The sequence below is a fragment of the Apodemus sylvaticus genome, chromosome 5 (genome assembly GCF_947179515.1).
Source record: "Apodemus sylvaticus chromosome 5, mApoSyl1.1, whole genome shotgun sequence".
Classification (NCBI taxonomy): Eukaryota; Metazoa; Chordata; class Mammalia; order Rodentia; family Muridae; genus Apodemus; species Apodemus sylvaticus.
The window spans coordinates 70,748,357-70,770,868 of NC_067476.1; the positions used below are offsets into that span (position 1 = coordinate 70,748,357).

The window sequence follows — 22,512 nt, forward strand, 5'->3', positions numbered from 1 at the left end:
ACAATACACATATACAAACATGCATGCCTATGCATACATACTGGAGAACCACACACCTTGCTGTTGTGCAGTGAGAAACACTGAGTTCAGCATGAGCAAACTTAGTTCTCTTAGACTGTGAAGCTCCTTACTTACTGCTCGACGATCAGTTCTGCAGAAACAGAGCCAGAATAGCCATCAGAATCAATGTGAGTCAGGGGTTGACTAAAGATGCGGTACTAAGATCTATATTGTTTTGTTTTGTTTTGTTTTAATGTCTATGTAACTGTAATGGATATCTGTGGATGATAACATACACATGCAATCTCAGCCTTGTTGCATCTGAGGCTGTTGCATGTGAGTCAGGGGTTGACTAAAGATGCGGTACTAAGATCTATATTGTTTTGTTTTGTTTTGTTTTAATGTCTATGTAACTGTAATGGATATCTGTGGATGATAACATACACATGCAATCTCAGCCTTGTTGCATCTGAGGCAAGAAGATTGTTAGCAGAAGGTAAGTCTGGGAAGTATAGTGAGTACCTGACTTAAAAAAAGAACGAAAAATAAAGCAAAACATTACATGAAATAAAAATTACTATCATTTGATTTTCAGAAACAATAAAAACAACTTTTAGAAGTCATGAAACTCAAGTAAATATTTTACTGGATGAATCTATAGCACCATCTACTTTGTGCTCCTCTAAAGCTCCTGTTCTTCCTTATAGTGCTTTCATCAATATGAAAGAAGTAATAGGCACATGGATGTTTCAAGAGCAGTATTCAATTATTCATCATGAACTTTTTCATTCTAAGTTTCACAGTTTTCTGCTGCCTCTGATCACATAGCCATCTGTTCACAATCCATTACCTTCTTTTTCCGTTCCTCCCCACTTACACAAGACTCCATCCATCATGGTTATCCTGGGCAGGTGTTATATACACCATCACAGATACTTTATTTAATTAATTTTTTAAATGTTATCTCCTTGTAGAGGTGTTTAAAGATGGTTAATTTTTACTTTCCTTTAAATATCTGATGCTGTGCTATATATATTGTATTTTTTAAATGTAATCCATCTATGTGTAAAAACTACTAAAGATAAGGTGGCTGGGAATTCAAAAGGGCGTAAAGAGGATGGAGTTCATGAAAAAGACTGAGGGGAAGAAGGGAAACTTGTGTTACTATATTTTAATTAAAAATTTAAAAAATTAAAAAAAAATAGTGTTACATCAGAATTTGGCTATTTGCCTCTTGGTAGCCTGCTTTAGATATATCAATTAGCACCACTCACCAGTTCACTCATCAGTTCATAGACATGATGTGGCCAAGTTCAAGAGCTGAACCCTACCTTGGCTTACTAGTTCATTGTTGAACCACTGCTACCATCACAGCCTTTATAAATTAGATTAGAGGAACATTTAGCCTCAGACTTCTTCATTCTGAGACCAAAATCATGCAAACAAATCAGGTAAATTTCTCACACATATCAAAATTATACTTTGTAACTTAATTATTGCAATAAGTTTATGTGTCACATCTCAAACTAATTGACATGATGTCTATCAAGTCATTTTAAAGCACCTCCAGCTTCAGTTTGTTATCAATTTTGTGACTTCAAGAACCACTCACTTGATCCGATCATGTAAAAAGCATAGACTGTGCAGGTAGGTTGTCTAAGGCCACTTTGACCAAGAGTCCAGCAGCAGCAGAGATGTTCTCAAACCAACGTTTCTAGAGAAGAGCATGCAGGCAGTGCAGCCACCATGAGGAAATGATATGTCAACAGTAAAGTTTCCAATGGCTTCAAGGGAAGATTGACAGATGCCATAAGTATCCCAGTACCTGCATAGGAAATAGCTTGTGAGTCAGACAGGACCAGAGACTTTCAATGTAGATTTCCTTTTTGTTTTGTTTTTGTTTGTTTGATGTTTTCAAGAAAGGGTTTCTCTGTATAGCCCTGGCTGTCCTGGAACTCACTCTGTAGACCAGGCTGGCCTCAAACTCAGAAACAGGCCTGCCTCCCAGAGTGTTAGGATTACAGGCATGCACCACAAGTGCCCGGCTTAGATTTTTCTTAAAAGGCAGCTAGCAAAATGTCTCTCAGCAATCACTCATGGCACCGAGCCTCCCACTTGGTTCTATTGTGATCTTCCCTAGTAATCTGTCTCCAAACCACATTTTAGAATGAATATTATTAGCATAATGTCTCTTAGGTAAGGGACTTGTGGGAAAAAAGATCAGAATGTAATTTGCTAGGACAGATTTCTAAGATGTGCTTGCATGTTTGCCTCATTTCAATCACACTCCTATGTGGCCATGTCTCCACTGATTCAAGTGATTTTCCATCTACCTCTGCATTGATGAGGACTTTCCCAGAGGCAGAAATAAACTGGAACAAGGCCAAGTAGACACCCTTCAAAATTATCAAAATACATGTATTATAGTAGAACCCATTCAATTATTTATCCCCAAACTGTTATGCTCCTCATGAATAGAATGGCCACATATCAGTCTGTCAGAATAAAAATGGATAATGGAAAAGGACTGGTTTTTATTTTTAACCTTAGTTACCTAAAAAATATCTAGTATTAAGATTTTCTTTATGTTCACTTACACTTTTACCTTTTAATATTATTATTGAAATATACATCAAATGCCAATATAATATCTCTTTGAAGATTTCAAAAAAATACCACATTTTCTTTCATTACGCTATTTTTTATTTTTGACACACATACACACATATGTATAAAATGTATTGTGATTGTATTTACATAAATACTTTTGGTTATTCCCCCTCCTATCCTGTGCCAACCCTTTTCTTCTTAACTGGCCTTGGTATCTAAATAACATCATTCCTTAATATATCCCAAATCTTACAGGCTTTCTGTCCCATACCATTGTTTTCTGAACCTAGATATGCTATTTTTTTTGCTATATATAGTCATATGGCAAGAGTCTTTGAGATGTACTTGAGGTACTAAGAGAAATCTTAATATTCTTTAAAACTATTTGCAAGCCAACAAATGTCTGTCCTCTAAGAATGTCTGACTTGCTTGCATCTCTCAGGTATTTTGTTTGTTTTGTTTGTTTGTTTGTTTTGTTTTGTTGGTTTTTTTGGTTTTTGTTTTTTTGGGTTTTTGTTTTGTTTTGTTTTTTAACTTTTTAACTGTGCTTGTAATCTGTGCAATTCATCCCCTCAGTTACCTGGTAATAAATTGATACATTTCCTAGGACAGAGTCATTGACCTTGGTTTTCTACTTGAAATCATACATCTGTCTTAGAATTCAAGTTATTTTCTCAATACTGCTCATTATTCCTGGGTTTTCATAATTCTTAACTAATCATAAGACTAAGTAAACCACAAGTCATTTACTTTAGAGCCTACTGCTTTGTTTCTCACCAGAAGATTGTATGTTAGAACATGAAGTTCTGACTGCATCATCTTTCCAGCCTGCTCAATTTTTGTGTGAAATGTCATTTTCCTTATGGATTTTATATATTCAAACACTAAGGTAGACCAGATTGCCATACTCCAAAAACAAGTGTTCTAAGATCCAGAATTACTGTATGTTCAAATTATGTAAGAAATATCTCACTGATTTGAGGAGGGGGGATATTTGCGGGAAGCATGGATTGGGATATGACAGTGAAAGAATCTTGAATTCACAAAGGGTTTTTTGTAGTAATATGGAACAGCCTAGTAATATCCATGGGCATTAAGGAGCTGTAATGCTAAACTACATTGTTACAAACGAGGAGAAAAAAACAACAATGACAACAACAAACAAAAATAAACGAAAAAAATCAAACAAAAATGAAAAAAACCAAAAACAAAGAAAATCTGCCTCCTAGGGCAAAGGGAATCATTAAGAACATGTAACAATTCCTTATATTTAGGTATAAACAAACAAAAAATTATTTTACTTTGACCTCCATTGGCAAATGAAGGAATGAGAGTTAAAAGCTACATTTGAATCCTGCAGCAGATTTGATGTAGGACTTGAGGAAAACAATTTTGTAGCCTTTTCAGCCTCTATTTTCATTTTTTAGGGTTTCTTTTTTCTTTTTTCTTTTTTTGGTTTATTTGAGACAGGGTTTCTCTGTGTAGCTCTGGCTGTCCTGGAACTCACTCTGTAGACCAGACTGGCCTCGAACTCAGAAATCTGCCTGCCTCTGCCTCCCAAGTGCTGGGATTAAAGGCATGGGCCACCACCGCCTGAGTATTTTCTTTTTTATAAGATGGATATACTGTCTTTAAAATAATCAGTTTATAACCTGGCTTATACCATCATCTTAAGTGAATGGGTCTGATAGATGATAGTATATTTAATGAAAACATATGAATCATACATATTGAGTAATAGTAATAAATGAATATTGAGTAATGAAATGAGTGATGAATTAAGTAATGGGAAATGTAATGAATATTACATATTGAGAAATAGTAATAAATGAAAATATTATTGGGCACAATTTAGTATAATTTAGTATAAATGGAAGGATATTTGCTCAGGTTGCTATAATGTTTACTCTAGTACTGATGAGAAAAAAATACTTATCCTTTATATTCAAGAAAAACTTTGAGCCATGAGAATATTTGAGAAAATCAGAGGAAATTAGAAGTAATTTCAAGTTTTCTACTTTACATTTTGTCCTAGAAGAAAAAGGACACACATTAGAAATAATTTCTTACTTTAATGTACTTCCTTGTACTACTTTTTTATTATTTTGATATAAATAATAGCAGATACAAATGAATTTTAAAAAAAGACAAAAGGCAGCAAGGTTGCTTTTGTTCCTCATATGTCTAGTTTTCATTTATATATTTTTGGTATTACCAGTCTAGGCAAAATTTATATAAAAAGCTGTAGAAAAGTCAGTGTCACCCAAGTAACAAATGAATGAAGTAATTAAATATGGTAATAATGAGTATCTAGAGAAAAACATAACCCAGAATCATTAAAACTATATAATTGGTGTCTTCTATTGGAAATCTAGAATCTATGGACATCAATTTTGAGCCTTTAAAACATACATTTAGAGCTACTGAAGACACAAGTTCTAGTCATGATTATGGTCTCAAAAAACTCAATTATCAGAAGTTTTATCTTTATCTCTTAATTTATTTCATGATAAATGTGAAATTTAATAAGTTTCTTCCACAGTTTATCACAAACATAATCCTTTGTTTACGCATGTCACCACCTTCTTGTCATTTTGAAACAGGGTAAGTGACTTGCCTCTTCAATAGATTCTTCATAGCATTCTTCACCTCCGTGTTTCTTGCTGTGTAAATGATGGGATTTAACATGGGAGTAAGAATTGCAAAGAACACAGTCACCAGCTTGTCCACCGGATAGGTAGTCACAGGGCGCATGTAAGTAAATATGCAAGGTACAAAGAAGAGAACAACCACAGTAAAGTGAGAGCCACATGTGGAGAGGGCTTTGCGTTTCCCTTCAGAACTGTGAGACTTCAAGGATTGCAGGATAACTATGTATGAGATGAGGAGCATGGTAAATATGAGAAAGCACATGGCCCCACTGTTGGCAGCCACTATGATGCCCAGCTTATGTGTGTCTCTACAGGCAAGTTTCAACAATGGGAAGAGATCACACATGAAGTGGTCAATGATATTGGGGCCACAGAAGGGCAGGTTAATCATAAAAAATATTTGCATGGTGGCATGTAAGATCCCTCCAATCCAGGCTACCACCACCAGGAATTTGCAGAGGCCTTGACGCATAATGGTCATATAATGCAGAGGTTTGCATATGGCCACATAGCGGTCATAGGCCATAACAATGAGGAGGATAATCTCTGATCCTCCAAGGAAGTGCTCCACAAAAAGCTGAGTCAGACATCCAGCCAAGGATATTGTCCTTCTTTGATAGAGGAGGTCAACTATCATTTTGGGGGTGGTGACAGAGGTGTAGAAGGCATCTATGAAGGACAAGTAAGTGAGAAAGAAGTACATGGGAGCTGAAAGGGTGGGGCTGAGGGAGATGGTGAGGACAATGAGCAGATTAGCCAACACAGTAAATAGGAAAACAAACAAAAAGACAACAAACAGTATTTTCTGCAAGCGTGGATTCTGTGTGAGACCCAGGAGAACAAATTCAGTCACATTGCTAGGAGGACTGTGAAGCTCCATTCAGGATATAAAGCCTTTCCAAGTACTCAACTCCCTACAAAAACGTAAAGGCAGATCATTAATCCTAAATGCATATAGTCTGATGATCACACTACACCAGCAGTGCCTTCAGTAACCGAGGAGCACACTTAGTAATCTTTTAATCCAGTATTTGCTCCCATTCTTTGTTTTCTCCTTATTATGGTCTCTTCATATACTAATACTATCATATACAACACATATATAGGGCAATAATTATTATTTAAGTTATATAAAAAAAGTTGATATATACTTTTTCATGTCTAAAATCCAAGTAATGTTTCTGGGTTGCTCTCATGCTCAGTGTGTCTGAGCTCTCGTCTAAGTCTGTGCCCTTTCATATGATGAGACAGATTTCATAAGCTAAAAAGTACTCATTAATGTAAAGACTATTCTTGCTTACTGAATTTACATCACAAATAAGCTATAGAGAAAGAAAGATATGGTTTAATGATTATCATACTCACTAAGTCACTGCAGCCATGGTTACCTACATAAACCTGCAAAAGTGTAACAAGGCACGTATCTAATATACAGGAAGAAGTTTCCCACACCAATCAGGGAATTATTGGCAATCATAGCTAGAGGAAAGAGAATTATTATTTTTGTAATGTGGGGACACATTTAAATTAAGATTTCCCTTGCTCCAGTGGATGGTCCTATAAAATTGTACATAAATGATCACACTAATTGAACCTAGTGGGTTGTCATATTTCATTGTATACATGTACAAAATTGTAAAGAATAAAGAAATATTAACTTTTAATAAACATGACCATAATACATCTCTAGTAAGCAGGAATTTTAGGAAGATGTACAAATTGAAAGCAATATTTAGTCCATGACTTCTACCATACATATATGCTATATATACCTATTTGCTCAGTATGTTAGTATAGCATCTAGCATAACACTTTTAAAGTCTACCACATATTGCATGATGAGAAAATACATGATGAACCTTCATACTTACAGATTTTTGTTTGGAAGTCTACAGATGCTTCAAAGTCCATGGATCAAAGGACCAAATTGCCTTCAGCCACCCAGTCATTTATCCTTGCTACAAACTCTATGCAAATATGATGAATCTTTTACAATCAAAGTGCATTTAATATTTTAATATATTTTAAAGGTTACAACAATGCTAATTATTTTCAAGAAATTAATTCAAAGTTCATTATTCACTTATAGATAATTAAATGTTGGCTACAAATATTGTTTATGCTTTCAAATTTATTTTCCCATATTTTTTATCATGCATTCTTTGCTTTAAGTATTATTTGTCATATACATACATAATGTTATGTACAAATATATATGGAATATATACATATACATATTTTAGGTATATAAACAAAATCTGTTTTGTCTATAAAGTATATGTATAAACCATTATGTATGTATACATATGTATATATATAGTTTCATATTGGACAACCAATTTAGCATAATCATCTTCAATAAATATACAGTTTCAATAGATGGGAAAACAACTTTATTTAGGTTTTTAAATTCATAAAGATTTTACTTCATTAAAAGCTTTAAGATAGAACTTTAAAACAGAGACAGAAAGAAATTGAGTATGAGATAAGATAACCCACATCTATGAACATTACTGTAAACAAATATCAATTAGGTAGTTGCTCAGTAAATATTTGTTAGACATGTGTGTGTGTGTGTGTGTGTATGTTTGTCTACATGAAGACTATAAAAATGTTTATGTTGAAAACCTGTATTAGTCTCTATTCTGATGTGTTGTCTATTTTAACAGTTTGTCTATATAGGAAAAGATTTATCACCCCTATTTCTATGTATTTTTAATTTATGTATTCTCAGTTCTTCACAAACCACCAATATCATACACCATATATCATTTGTAGATTAGCAATTTCAAATTAACTATTGAACATTGGAAACATATTCTAATTTGCAGATATAAATTTCTACAGAAGTGAAGAGAAAGCATATCAATGACAAATGCATTTCATATTTTCTATGTTAAATGGATAAAAGACTTTAGCTTTTATTATCTGAGATGAAATTTTAATGTATTTGTGAGGATGTGTTGGAGCATCACTGGATCTCCTACTCTGAGTCTTGCACTAGTCCAGAGAGAGGACAGGGCACATATCCAAGGTGTTACAGTGATCGTTGCAGCAGTTTAAAACAGTGGTTCTCACCCTGTGGGACATGACCTTCCCTTGTGAAACCATGTATCAGATATACTGCACATCAGATATTTACATTACAGTTTCATAACAGTAGAAAAATTATAGTTATAAAGTAACAAGAAAGTAATTTTATGGCAGGAGATCACCACAACATGTAGAACTATATTAAAGAGTCACAGCATTAGGAAGGTTGAAAACCACATACTTGGAGAAATAGATACTGTTTCACATTTTATTCTACAACTTTTGAATATTAATCTTAAAAATATAGAATAAATATTTTTAAAGATGAATATTTTATAGAAATATTTTATGTGCAATTATCAAAGACTGGAGGTAATTAGAAATGATATGAACTATCAGACATTGCAGAAATTGCATAAAATATTGCAGGTCATCTGGAATACTGTCTAAGTGAAGTGCCTTATCTTACTAGGATACTGCACACCTGCAATCCTAGCACTTGGGGTATGGAAGCAGGAATAGCAAATGCTCAAACCTGTCCTCTGCCATGTTACATTAGGCCCTGTTGATAAAAAGAAACAATAAAAAAAGTGTTCTTAGTTTTTAAAATATCATAGAAATTAACCACAATCTGAACAGTGGTATTGAGTACTCCATAAAGTGTTTTCTAAAATGTATTTCTGTTAACTCATTAATATATTTTTGTCATCTTCTCATATCATATTTGTACAAATTCCTTATTAAAACTAACTTTTTATACAGTATAGGAGATATTTTAATGCCAAGTTTTTATTTTGAACCAACTGGACATTGAACATTTTTACAAACCCCCTTAATGTTCTCCTGACATTTTTAATTAGACTTCTCAGAACTAAAAACATCATTTACACAATAAAGCATGAAAGCAAAAGTAAATCATAGAAAAACTCCTGTATTATAATATTAATTGGAAAAATTTAGTTGGAAAAGTTAATATATAATGTGACTTTTACTAATTTAAGTATATTTAAATATATGGGAAAGATTCCAGAATACTTTTACTTCTTCAAGTGTGAAACTATCATAGTGTTTGGCATGCTGAGAACAAACAAGCCTTGAATGGCTGAGGTGGTGGGTGGTTTTATGAATGTACTCTTTGAGGTCTATAATTATATGTTTCCTTTACAAAACACAAAATTCTCACCTATCAACTTGTCTGACACAGCTCAATGTCTTGGATCCCAGGTATCTGTTAGTTCCTAAAGACCTAAAGCTATAAGCTTAAAGGTACCAACTAGCTCGGTCATACTACATCACTGTTGATTTTAAATTGCTTCATAGATAATGCCTTTCTCTAGAGCTTACCATGTGTACCCAATGTGCCCTGTGCGCAATCAAACTCTGAACTTTCTTAGATTTGACTAATTAGATCTCAGGAGCATTCCACTGCCATTAATACGTTTTGCTAAAAACAATTATTTCACTGAATTTTAAGAGAAATTCTATGGCATTTGAATTTAATTATCTTTGCCTTGAGTTGAACCACAATCCAAAAAAAAATCAAAACAATTACTAATGAACTTCAATATTTGATGACAAATGAAGTAAGAATATTTATGTGGGATCTGGAAAGTAAGTATTTACATTAACTTTTAGGTGGGTAAGTTTGATTTTGAAATTTTATTATAATATTTTATTTACCAATCCATATTTCATTATTATATTGAAATATTTTTCAGACATAATAAGCCTTAGTTATGATCTGTGTTGTTATAAGAGCATATCACAACAGACATAATTTACAGTCCATTAAATGAGTCTTTGTCATACTAATTATTGAATTTTATTACCATGGAGATGAAAATAGTTGTCTTAGGGTTTTATTGCTGAGAAGAAACACCATGACTATGGCAACTCTTCTAAAGGCAAGCAATTAATTGAGGCTGGCTTACAGTTTCTGAGGTTCAGTCAATTCTCATCATGGTTAGAAGTATGGCAGCATCCGTGCAGATGTGGTACGGGACAAGGAACTGAGAGTTCTACATCTTGATCCAAAGGCAGCATTAGGAGGCTGTCTTCTTCAGGCATCCAGAAGGAGGGCCTCTCTCTGCACTGGGCAGAACTTGAGCATTAGGAGCTCTCAAAGCCTATCTACATAGTGACAGACTTCCTCAAACAAGGCCCCATTTCTTAGCAGTGCCATTTCCCAAGGTCCAAGTATATTCAAATGCTCACATTGGTCAAATTCTTCAATTCCATTCAGATTTTTAACACTTTAGCCATTTATCTTGAATCTACAGAACAAAAGAAGACTGATATTATCATGTTATAATATAGAAAACAGAATCAGGTTATCAGAATATCATCTGCCAAGAGAAAGTAAATGCCAAACCTCTTGAATCCAGGCCCAATGCCATTATTCCCAGGTTTTTGTCATTTTTAGTGAATATGTCATGGGACATTTATGTTGTCATCCATTGATAGGTACCTTGGACTTATCTACTAAAAAAAACAACAAAAACAAAAAACAAAAAAAAAAACATAGCCCAACATTTGAAATTGCTTTTAATTAAATTCAAATAAATTTGGGCATATTATTAAATAACATTACATATATCCAGTTACATTCAAATAGGTTTACTAAAAAGAAAAAAGAAAAAGAAAAAAAGATGTGTTATTTTCTTGAGAAAATATGAGTGATATGTGGTAAGGTAAAGAAAGAAATACTTAACAGAACTGAGATCATATTACTAAATTTAGTAAGTGTTCATCCAGTCTGAATTGAAATGGGTGCAAGCATGAATAGAGATTACAAAAATCACTACTGCTTTCTTTTTTATTTATTAGATATTGTTTTTATTTACATTTCAAATATTATCATTATCCCCTTTCCTGGTTTCCCTCCAAAAAACACCCTATCCTATTCCTCCTGCCCCCTGCTCACCAATCCACCCACTCCCGCTTCCCTGTGCTGGCTTTCCCCTATGCTGGGGCATCAAGCCTTCTCAGGACCAAGTGTTTCTCCTCCCTTTGATGTCCATCAAGGTCAACCTCTGCTACATATCCAGCTGGAGCCATGATTCCCTCCATGTGTATTCTTTGGTTGGTGGTTTAGTCCCTGGGAACTATGGGGATATTGGGTATATTGTTGTTCCTCCTATGGGTCTGCAAGCTCCTTCAGCTCCTTTGGCCCCTACAGTTCTTTCTCTAGCCCCTCCACTGGGAACCTTGTGTGCATCCCAATGGTTGGCTGAGAGCACCCACCTCTGCATTTGTCAGGTATAGGCATAGCCTCTCAGAAAACAGCTATATCAGGCTCCTGTCAGCAAGCACTTGTTGGTATTCACAATAGCCTCTGGATTTGGTGAATGTATATGGGATAGATCCCCAGGTGGGGCAGTCTCAGGGTGGTCTTTCCTTTAGTCTCTGCTCCACACTTTGTCTCTTTATCTCCTCCCATGGGTATTTTGTTCCGCCTTCTAAGAAGGACCAAAGTATCCATACTTTGGTCTTCCTTCTTGAGCTTCATGTGGTCTGTGAATTGTATCTTGGGTATTACGAGGTTCTAGGCTAATATCCATTCATCAGTGGTGAGTCCATACTGTGTGAGTTCTTTTGTGATTGGGTTTCCTCACTCAGGATATCTCTAGTTCCATCCATTTGCCTAAGAATTTCATAAATTCATTGTTTTTAATAGCTGAGTAGTATTCCATTGTGTAAATGTATCCCATTTTCTGTATCCATTCCCGTTGAGGGACATCTTGGTTCTTCCCAGCTTCTGACTATTATAAATATGGCTGCTATGAACATAGTGGAGCATGTGTCCTTATTACATGTTGGAGCATCTTCTAAGTATTTGCCCAGGAGTGGTATAGCTAGGTTCTCAGGTAATATGACCAATTTTCTGAGGAACCTCCAAACTGATTTCCAGAAGTTGTTGTACAAGCTTGCATTCCCACCAGCAGTGGAGGAGTGTTTATCTTTCCCACATCCTCACCAGCACCTGCTGTCACTTGAGTTTTTGATCTTAGCCATTTTGACTTGTATGAGGTGGAAAATCAGGGTTGTTTTGACTTGCATTTCCCTGATGACTAAGGATGTTGAACATTTCTTTAGGGGATTCTCAGCCATTCAGTATTCCTCAGTTGAGAATTCTTTAACTCTGTACCCCATTTTTAATAGGGTTATTTGGTTATCTGGAGTCTACCTTCTTGGGTCCTTCACTACTGTTTTCTATAGAAACAAAAATGAATTAGAGAAAACACAGACTGTAGAGCAATGTTCAATTGACTCATACTTATCCATAAAGACAACTTTATTTTTTATAGCTTGTATTTTTGTTGTTTATTTTTCTCATATATTGCATTCAAATCTCCATTTCCCTTCTCTCCTCTCTTCCCAATCCCCTGACCCATCCAAGCCTCCATTGTTTCCCTTCAGAAAAGGGCAGGCCATCAAGGGATATCAACTAAATATGTCATATCAAGTTGCAGTAAGCCTTGATACTTACCCTCATATTAAGACTGGAGAAGTGATCTGTGAGAGGAAAGGGTCCCAAAATCAGGCAAGAGAGCCAGAGACAGCCCCTGCTTCCATTCTTAGAGTCTCAAAAGAAGACCAAGCTGCACAACCACAACATGCAGACAGCTTAGGGCAAACCCATGCAGTCTCCCTGACTGTTGGTTCAGTCTCTGTGAGCCCCTATGAGTCCAGATTAGTTGATTTCATGGGTTGGGGGTGAGTATGTGTGTGTGTGTGTGTGTGTGTGTGTGTGTGTGTGTGTGTGTGTGTGTGTGTGTATGTGTGTGTGTGTGATATGTTCTTTACTCCTTTGGCTCCTACAATCCTTCCTCCCCTTCTTCTACAGGATTCACGAAGCTCCACCTAATATTGGGTGTGGGTCTCTGCATCTGTTCCTATCAGTTACTGGATGAAGCCTCTCTGATAACAGATATGCTAAGTTCCTTCTAGATATGCAGCAGATTTTCATAACAAATAAATTTATTAACTTTTTTCCAGTCTTATTTAGTTCTATCCTTGATCTCTGGGCTATCCAGGCTCCATTTCCTGGCCCTCCAGGCAGTGTCAGGGATGTACTCCCTCTCATGGTATGGGTCTCAAAATGAGATTGGTCACTTCCACAATTTCTGCACTATTTTTAATCTAGGTTATTTCCATTTGTGTCTATCATGAATAAAGATGCTATGAACATTGTTGAGCAAGTAGCTTTGTAGGAGGATGGGACATCTGCTTTATATATATATATATATATATATATATATATATATATATATATATATATATATGAGTGATATAGCTGGATTTTGAGGAAGATCAATTCCCAATTCTTTGAGGAACCCCATATTGATTGATATTGTGACTATACAAGTTTATCCTCTCCACTGCAATGGATCTTAACCCTCTGTCATATGTGGAGTTGATGAAATTTTTCCCATTATGTAGGCTGCCATTTTGGCCTATTGGGTGTGTCCTTCATCTTACAAAATCTTTTAAATTTCAGTTTCAGGAACATGAGGTCCCATTTATTAATTATAGTTGCTTGGTTAGAATTTACCTCCTAAGCCAAAGTATCATAGCAATTCTTTGATTTCTTCCTCTCCAATTTATATCCTCCTTGATCTCCTATACAGACAGGGTTTCTCTGTATAGCCCTGGCTGTCCTGGAACTCACTCTGTAGGCCAGGCTGGCCTCAAACTCATAAATCCACCTGCCTCTGCCTCTGCCTCTGCCTCTGCCTCTGCCTCTGCCTCTGCCTCTGCCTCTGCCTCTGCCTCTGCCTCTGCCTCTGCCTCTGCCTCTGCCTCTGCCTCTGCCTCCCAAGTGCACAGATTAAAGGCATGTGCCACCACTGCCTGGCTCTCCGTGATCTCCTTTATTTGTTTTATTGCTCTAGCTATAAGTTCAAGTACAATACTGAATAGATATTGAGAGAGTGGATGCCCTCTTGGTTAGATTTACCCCTATGATAGTTTATATTATTTGCATCTGATCTAAAGAATGTTGTTTCCATTATTTCTTTCTCAGCTCATTGTTTGTAAATAGAAGAGCTACTCAGTCTTTTCAATCTTATATCCAGTCACTTCACCAAAGATGTTTATGACCTATAGGAGTTCCCTAGTAGAATTTTAGGGGTTGCTTATGTATACTATCATATCATCTACAAATAGCAATACTTTGATTTCTTCCTTCCCAATTTGTATCCCCTTGATTTTCTTTGTTTTATTGCTCTAGCTATAACTTCAAGTACAATACTGAATAGATATGGAGAGAGTGGATGCCCTTGTGTTGTTTCAGATTTTAGTAGAATTTCTTTGAATTTCTCTCCAATTAATTTGATTTTTGCTATCAACTTGTTGTAAAGTACCATGCCTTTATTATGTTTAGGCATGTCCCGTCTATCCCTGATCTCTCTAAGACATTCACCATAAAACAGTGTTGAATGTTGTCAAAGACTTTTTTCAGCATCTGATGAGATAATCATATTTTTTTCCTTTCAGTTTGTTTAAATGATGGCTTACATTGACAGATTTTTGTATGTTGAACCATCCCTCCATCTCTGGAATGCAGTCTTCTTGATCACAGTGCATGACTTTTTCAAGGTTTTCTTGGATTTAGTTTGTATTTTGTTGAGCATTTTTCATCATTATTAGTGAGGGTAATTCATCTGTAGTTGTCTTTCTTTTTGGAATCTTTGTGTGATTGGGTACAGGGTGACTATGGCCTTAAGTTAAATTTGGCACTATTCTTTTGTTTCTCTTTTGAGAAATAATTTAAGGTATATTGGTATACCTCAATTTGGTATAGCTCTTCTTTGAAATCTGGTAGAATTCTTACAGGTGGAGGTCAATGAAGTCATAAGCTTGGGCTAAAATAAAGGCATTTTATAGAAATTATGCAAGAAGTGATGTCATTATAGCTAGCAGCTGGAATTGTATGATCAAAACTGAGCCCCTAGGCAGGTGCTCTTTGGTGGGATGCTAGAAACTAGATGACTAGGAGTGATCACATGTTAGCTAGGAGTTTTCTCTGTATAGGCAGGATTGGGAGAAGGAGGGTAGGCAAGGTTTCCCTGCTTGTTCAGGAGATGAATATCCAACCTAACATCCAACCACTTTGGGTATAGGATTGCTGGTTCAAATCTGGGTTACTTCTTGCTGGCATGGGACAATAAGGAGAGGAGGAGTCAAGAATCAGTGTGCTGGTATTCCAGGGGAGGAATGAGTGTAGGAGCATGTGTCTGACTCTTATTTGGGAGATTTCATGAGTCTGTTCCTAGAGGAAGAGTATAATGCAAGTTGCTAAGAGAAAAAAATAGATTAGTATCATCAGCCCTATAAACATTGCTAGCCATTTGAAGAGTGGGGACTATCAGGAAGAATGAAATGGAGATGTGTCCTAGTTGTACTATCAGAGTTCTCAAGAAATCTGAGACAGTCCCAAGAATGGAAACATTTTGTTGCAGGCACCCTAGGGAAAACTGAGGATGGGGTTTAGAGTTGGCATTGGGTCCATCTCCCAGCCTTTTCCAGGAACCCAAGGACTATGCTGCAGTGTCCAGTGTTGATAGGCTAGAGTTAAACAGTAGAGCTGGGAAAACCCTGGAAAGGGCATCTCTGAATCTGAAGACTCCCTGGTACAAGGAACAGGTGGGCTTGCCCTGGCTTGATTGAGGTTTGTCAGAGGATCTCAAGGGTCATGGACTCAAAAGAGGCACCCAGTACCTATTAGGCTGTAGCTGGGAAATGGCAACTTACCCTCAGCCAAAAGTTGATCCCATTAGGTGAAGAGAGGGAAAGGAGCAGTCCTGACAGAACCTGGAACCTGGTGCATTGGGTTGGGGGCTTGTCTTAGTGTTTTACTGCTGTGAACAGACACCAGGACCAAGGCAACTCTTATAAGAACAACATTTAATTGGGACTGGCATACAGGTTCAGAGGTTCAGTCCATTATTATCAAGGCAGGAATATGGCAGCACCCAGACACACATGGTACAAGAGGAGCTAAGATTTTTACATCTTCATCTGAAGGCTCCTATCAGAATACTGGCTTCTAGGCAGCTAGGATGAGGGTCTTAAAGCCAGCATTCAGTGACACACTTACTCCCAACAAGGCCACACCCTTAATAGTGACACTCCCTGGGCCAAGTATATACAAACCATAACAGGGCTTATCTCCTCCCCATTTTGGAACCAACCTGGATGCAGATATAGACCAGATTCAACCAGATTAAAATAAGACAGGTTTATTAGGAGGCAGCTCCCAGGCTGATTCAAGAATATCATGTGTGGAGGTCAGTGAAGTTACAAGCCCTGATAAAGAAAGAGGGTTTGATAGAGCTAATGAAAGGATGACAACATGTCATCTAGGAGGTGGAATTTGTGTCCAAGAACTGAGCACCTGAGTGAACACTCTTGGGTGTGTTGCTGAAAACTTGAAGACAAGGAGTGATGATGAAATGTTAGCCTGGAATTTTCTTCAAGCAAGTCCAGAAGTTTTCAGACTGGGGGAAGACGGCAGATGGGGTTTCCCAGCTTCTACAGGGGATAATCAGGCTTCCAACCTAATATACTGCACTAAAACCATCTGGTCTTTGGCTATTTTCTTTTCTTTTCTTTCTATTTTGTTTTTGGCACGCGCGCGCATGCGCATGTGTGTGTGTGAACTTTTAATGACTAAATCTATTTCCTTAGGATATATGGATTTATTTAAATTGGTTATCTGACCTTGATTTTACTTTGGTAAGTGGTATCTATCCTTTTATTGTTTTGTTTTCAGTTATTGTTTTTATTATGTTTTTAGTTTTTTTCATTTTTGTAGAGCAGAGGTTTTTGATGTATGATTTATGTAATTGTGTTCTGAGTTTTCTTGGTGTCTGTTGTTATGCACCCCTTCTTGTTTCTGATTTGTTAATTTGGATAGTCTCTTTCTCTCTCTCTCTCTCTCTCTCTCTCTCTCTCTCTCTCTCTCTCTCTCTCTCTCTCTCTCTCTCTCTCTCTCTCTGTATTTTGGCTAAGGATTTGTCTATCTTGTTTATTTCCTGAGAGAAATAACTCTTAGCTTCACTGATTTTTTGTATTGTTGTCTTAGTTTCTGATTGATTAATTTCAGCTCTGAGTTTGCTAATTTACTGCCCTCTACTCTTCTTGGGTGTGTTTACTTTTAGTTCTAGATTTTTCAGATTGCTAGTGTGAGATCACTTTAATTTCTTTAAGAAAGCACTAAGTGTTATGAACTTTTCCTGTTAGCATGGCTTTCATTATGTCCTATAAGTTGGGTTATGTTGTATATTCATTTTCATTGAATTTTAGGAGTCTTAATTTCTTTATTAGAAAGTTGTTCAGTTTCCATGAGCTTGTAAGCTTTCCATTTTTTCTCTTGTTGAAATCTAGTTTTTGTTCCATGGTAGTTTGACAATTTTTATATTCCAGACTATTGCCCGTGCCTAGCCGTGCCCCGACTCCTACATGATCATCAGTCAACTGCTGCTCAGATATAGGCCATACCAGTCAGAACAGGAAAGAGTACTATCTGCACTAGAAAATCTCCCACATTCTTGGTTCTGATTACAACACATCTCACAGAGACCCCTTTCTGTGGCTCACCTCCAAAACTGCCCCTACCTCCCACTTATGGCCACACAGTCTAGCCAGAATAAGAATGCTTTCTGCTGTCTGAACCCACACAATAAGCAATATTATCTGAGGGTAAGTGGTCTTGCTTTGCATAAAGTTGCTCACTAAGAAACCCATGAAGAATAAACCAGTAAGAAGAGTTCCATTCATCCATAGTCTCTGTTCAAGTTCCTGCTTCAAGTTCTTTCTTGAGTTCATGCCCTGACTTCCTTCATGATAGAATGTGATCTGGAACAGTAAGATGAAATGAACCCTATCTTTCCTAGAATAGTTTGGGTCATGGTCTTTAGCACTAAGCAATAGAAATAAAGCCAAGACAACTTCCTCATATAAAAGCCAAGACAAAGGACCCAAGGAGCTGAAGAGGTTTGCAGCCCATAGGAGGAACATTAATATGTACCAACCAGTACCCCCAGAGCTCCCAGGGACTAAACTATCAAACAAAATTATGCATGGCTCCAGCCACATATGTAGCAGAGGATGGCCTTTTCAGACATCAACGAGAGGAGAGGCCATTGGTCCTGTGAAGACTTAATGACCCAGTATAGGGGAATTCCAGGTCAGGAAAGTGGGAAGGGGGGTTAGTAACTAGGAGAATGGGCATGGGATAGAATATTTTTGGAGGCATAATGAGAAAAATGGATACCATTTGCTGTATGGAGCAAAATGTTGGGTTCTGTTTATGTATAGAGTCTGTTAGTCTATGTCTTGTTATTAGAGAATTGAATCTGTTGATGTTAAAAGATATTAAAGAATAGGGATTGTTGCTTCCTGTTATTTTTGATGTTATTTTTATGTTTGGGTGGTTATCTTCTTTGGGGTTTGTTGGAAGAAGATTACTTTATAGGGTGGAGTTTCCCTCCTTGTGTTGGCCTGTTCCATCTATTATCCTTTGTAGGACTGGATTTGTAGAAAGATATTGTGTAAATTTGGTTTTATCATGGAATATCTTGGTTTCTTCATCTATGATGCTTGAAAGTTTTGCTGGGTATAGTAGTCTGGACTGGCATTTATGTTCTCTTAGGATGTGTATGAGATCTGCCCAGGGTCTTCTAGCTTTCGTGGTCTGTGGTGAAAAGTCTGGTGTAATTATAATAGGTCTGCCTTTATATGGTACTTGACATTTTTCCTTACTACTTTTAATATTCTTTCTTTCTTTCTTTAGTGCATTTGGCGATTTGATTATTATGTGACAGGAGGAATTTCTAATCTGCTCCATTCTGTCTAGAGTTCTGTAGGATTTTTGTATGTTCATGGGCATCTCTTTCTTTAGGTTAGGGAAGTTTTCTTCTATAATTTTGTTGAAGACGTTTATTGGCCTTTTAAGATGTAAATATTCACTCTTTACTATACATATAATCCTTAGGTTTGGTCTTCTCAGTTTGTCCTGCATTTCCTGGATGTTTTTGGGTTAGGAGCTGTTTGCATTTTTCATTTTCTTTGACTTTTGTGTCAATGTTTTCTATGGCATCTTCTCCACATGAGATTCTCTCTTCTAGCTCTTGTATTCAGTTGTTGATGTTTGCATCTATGACTCCTGACTTCTTTCCTAGATTTTCTATCTCCAGCGTTGTTTCTTTTTGTGATTTGTTTATTGTATCTACTTCCATTTTTTGATCATGGATGGTTTTGTTCAGTTCCTTCACGTGTTTGTGTTTTCCTGTAATTCTTTAAGGGAGTTACTTATGTCCTTCCTGAAGTCATCTATCAGCATCATGATCTGTGATTTAAAATCCAAATCTTGCTTTTCTGGTGTGTTAGCGAATCCCATACTTGCTGTTGTGGGTGAAAAAGGTTTGGATGGTGACATGTCACCTTGGTTTCTGTTGGTAATGTTCTTCTGTTTGCCTTTCGATATCTGGATACCTCTGGTTTTAGTTGGTCCCATTGACTCTGGCTGGAGCTTATCCCTCCTGTGGCCCTGCCAGCCTGTCTCAGCACCTGTGGGAGACCAGCTCTCCCCTAGCACAAAGGGCTGTGGCTCAGCTCAGCTTCTGTGTGCAGATGGAGTCCGGCAGGACCCTGTCCAGCTGCCTAGACACTCCTGTGTTTCCAGTGCTCCTTGCTGTACCCTCCATGCATAGTCACTGACAAGATAATGGTGATCTCACCTCCAAACCCAGGAGTCAAAGTACTCAGTGTCTTTTGTCTGAAGTCCTCTGTAGAGGAGAAGTAAAATAGAAAAAGTTGATGATTGGGAAAAAAATTAGGTAAGAGAGAAGGAATATATTTAAATGTTCTATAAAACAATACAATAGTTATAATTTACCAAAAGGTTTGCAAACATTAAAATATTCAAAAAATTAGTGATCTAAACTAAAAGAAATGGTAAAGGTATGTGATGACGTATATGCCAATTTTGCTAATTTTGCAATTTGATAATATACATTTCAAAAATCATAATATTCAAACAACAATGTACAATTACTATATACCAGTTAAAATAATTTTTAAAGTGATGTATACTGATAAATAAATAAAAATAAATAGATTGGGCGGCGGCGGAGGCGGCGGCAGTGCAGCAGTAGCTGGTCCAGCTGAAGGGCCATCAGCAGCGGAGCCAGGGTGACACAGGGACCAGTTAGGCCCTGCGCCCACGACCACTGACCTTCGCTGACCAGCCGGGCGGCAAGCAGCTGCAGTTGTGCTGAGCCTTTCCTGCACGGAGGCCACTTCAGAACTCGGCCTCCCACCAGTCAGGAGAGGTGCATCCATCTTGGTTCCGGACTCCGGGGATCGGACAGACTGAGGTACACAAACATAATCCGAGGCCAACACCGCGGTGGTCTGAGCCCGATGGGCATTGGCCTGCACCCAGGCCCTGGGCGGGTCGGGGGGCCATCGGGGTGCCAACACAGCCAGGGTTTTTTTTGCCCAGGCCTGCGCACGCGCCACCGCCATTTTGCCTGCAGGATGACAGAGAGCTCTGGCGGGCAGACCTGTAACAGGCATAGCCTGAGGCTAACAAAGCGAGGGTCTAGGCCCCAAAAGGCACAGGACTGACCCCAAGGATTGGGCGGCTTGGTGGGCCATCTGTGAGTCAACCAGCCCAGGGGATTGTTAGCACAGCAGACTCTCCCGGCGCTTTCAGGGAGCACGGGCGCGCACGCCCGCCATCCTAGTCACCTGGCAGACCCAATTAACAGTCATAGCCCTAGGGGAACTTTGCTCGGACCTTGGCCTCCCAGGCTTTTGCCTGGACTCAGGGACTGGGCGGCCAGGCTAACCTTGTATGCGACAGCCCGGTTGGCGGATCGGCTGCCCAGCGGAGTGAGCGGAACACAGGGGAGATCACAGCAGCATACAACATCTGCACTCCCTGGGGGTGCACACAGGCTCCATCTGATCCACAGACACAATCTGGGGCAAGGCCTCAGGAGGAAGCCCTCAGCCCTACTCCCTCCACTTCCGGAGCCAGATCAGCCTGGGCGGCAGCACCACATCTCCAAGTCCTGCAAGTGGCTAGCTGGGCTTCCGGGAAGCCAGCAGGGAGAAGTCAGTGTGCTCCAGTGAATCCAGCGGGGCCCAGCGGGAGCCTTCGGGTGCCTGCTTTGGGATCTGAACAGCCTGGGCAGCAGCACCCTGTCTACAAGCAGTACAGGAGGTAAGCTGTGCACCAGAGGCCAACTGGGAAGGGGCAGCTTACACTGGTGAGTCCAGCACTGACAAGACAAACTAACACCAGTGAGAACTAGATGGCAAAAGTCAAACGCAGGAACATCACTAACAGAAATCAAGGCAATATGGCAACATCTGAACCCAATTCTCCTCTACCAACATGTCCTGGATACCCCATCACACCAGTAAAACAAGATTTGGATTTAAAATCACTGGTCATGATGCTGGTACAGGAACACATGATGGACATACTTAAAGAAATTCAGGAGAAAATGGATCAAAAGGTAGAATCCCTTGCAAGGGAAACACAAAAATCATTGAAAGAAATCCAGGAGAATACAAAAGCCAACAAGGAGGAAATGCAAAAACACTTAAAGAAATACAGGAGAACTTTGGTCAACAGGCTGAGGTCATGAAAGACGAAACACAAAAATCTCTTAAAGAAATACAGGAGAACTTTGGTCAACAGGCTGAGGTCATGAAAAAGGAAACACAAAAATCTCTTAAAGAATTCCAGGAAAACACAAACATGGAAGTGAAGGAGCTAAGCAAAACCATCCAGGATCTAAAATCAGAAGTAGAAACAACTAAGAAAACTCAAAGGGAGACAATTTTGGAGATAGAAAGTCTTGGGAAGAAATCGGGGAACAGTGATGCAAATATCAACAACAGAATACAAGAGATAGAAGAAAGAATCTCAGATGCTGAAGATTCCATAGAAACCATGGACTCAACAGTTAAAGAAAATGCAAAATGCAAAAAGCTTGTAACCCAAAATATCCAGGAAATCCAGGACACAATGAGAAGACCAAACCTAAGTGTCTCCTCCCCCCCCCCCCCCCCCCCCGCAACTAAGCTGGCTGGCAAGCCACCCAACTCTTCTGATAGCTACCTCCGGCCTTTGTTCTGTGAACAATAGGCTCCGCACCTCGGCTATTGACACCGCCCCCAAGCCGGTGTTTACCTG

General features: G+C 38.1%; 1 protein-coding gene across 1 annotated transcript; it reads right to left on the minus strand.

The window, feature by feature from the left end:
- Positions 1 to 5,199: 5,199 nt before the first annotated feature.
- Positions 5,200 to 6,141, minus strand: LOC127684403 (olfactory receptor 140-like). Its single transcript, XM_052181334.1, has one exon. The coding sequence runs from the start codon at positions 6,139 to 6,141 to the stop codon at positions 5,200 to 5,202; it is 942 nt and encodes a 313-aa protein (XP_052037294.1).
- Positions 6,142 to 22,512: the final 16,371 nt, after the last annotated feature.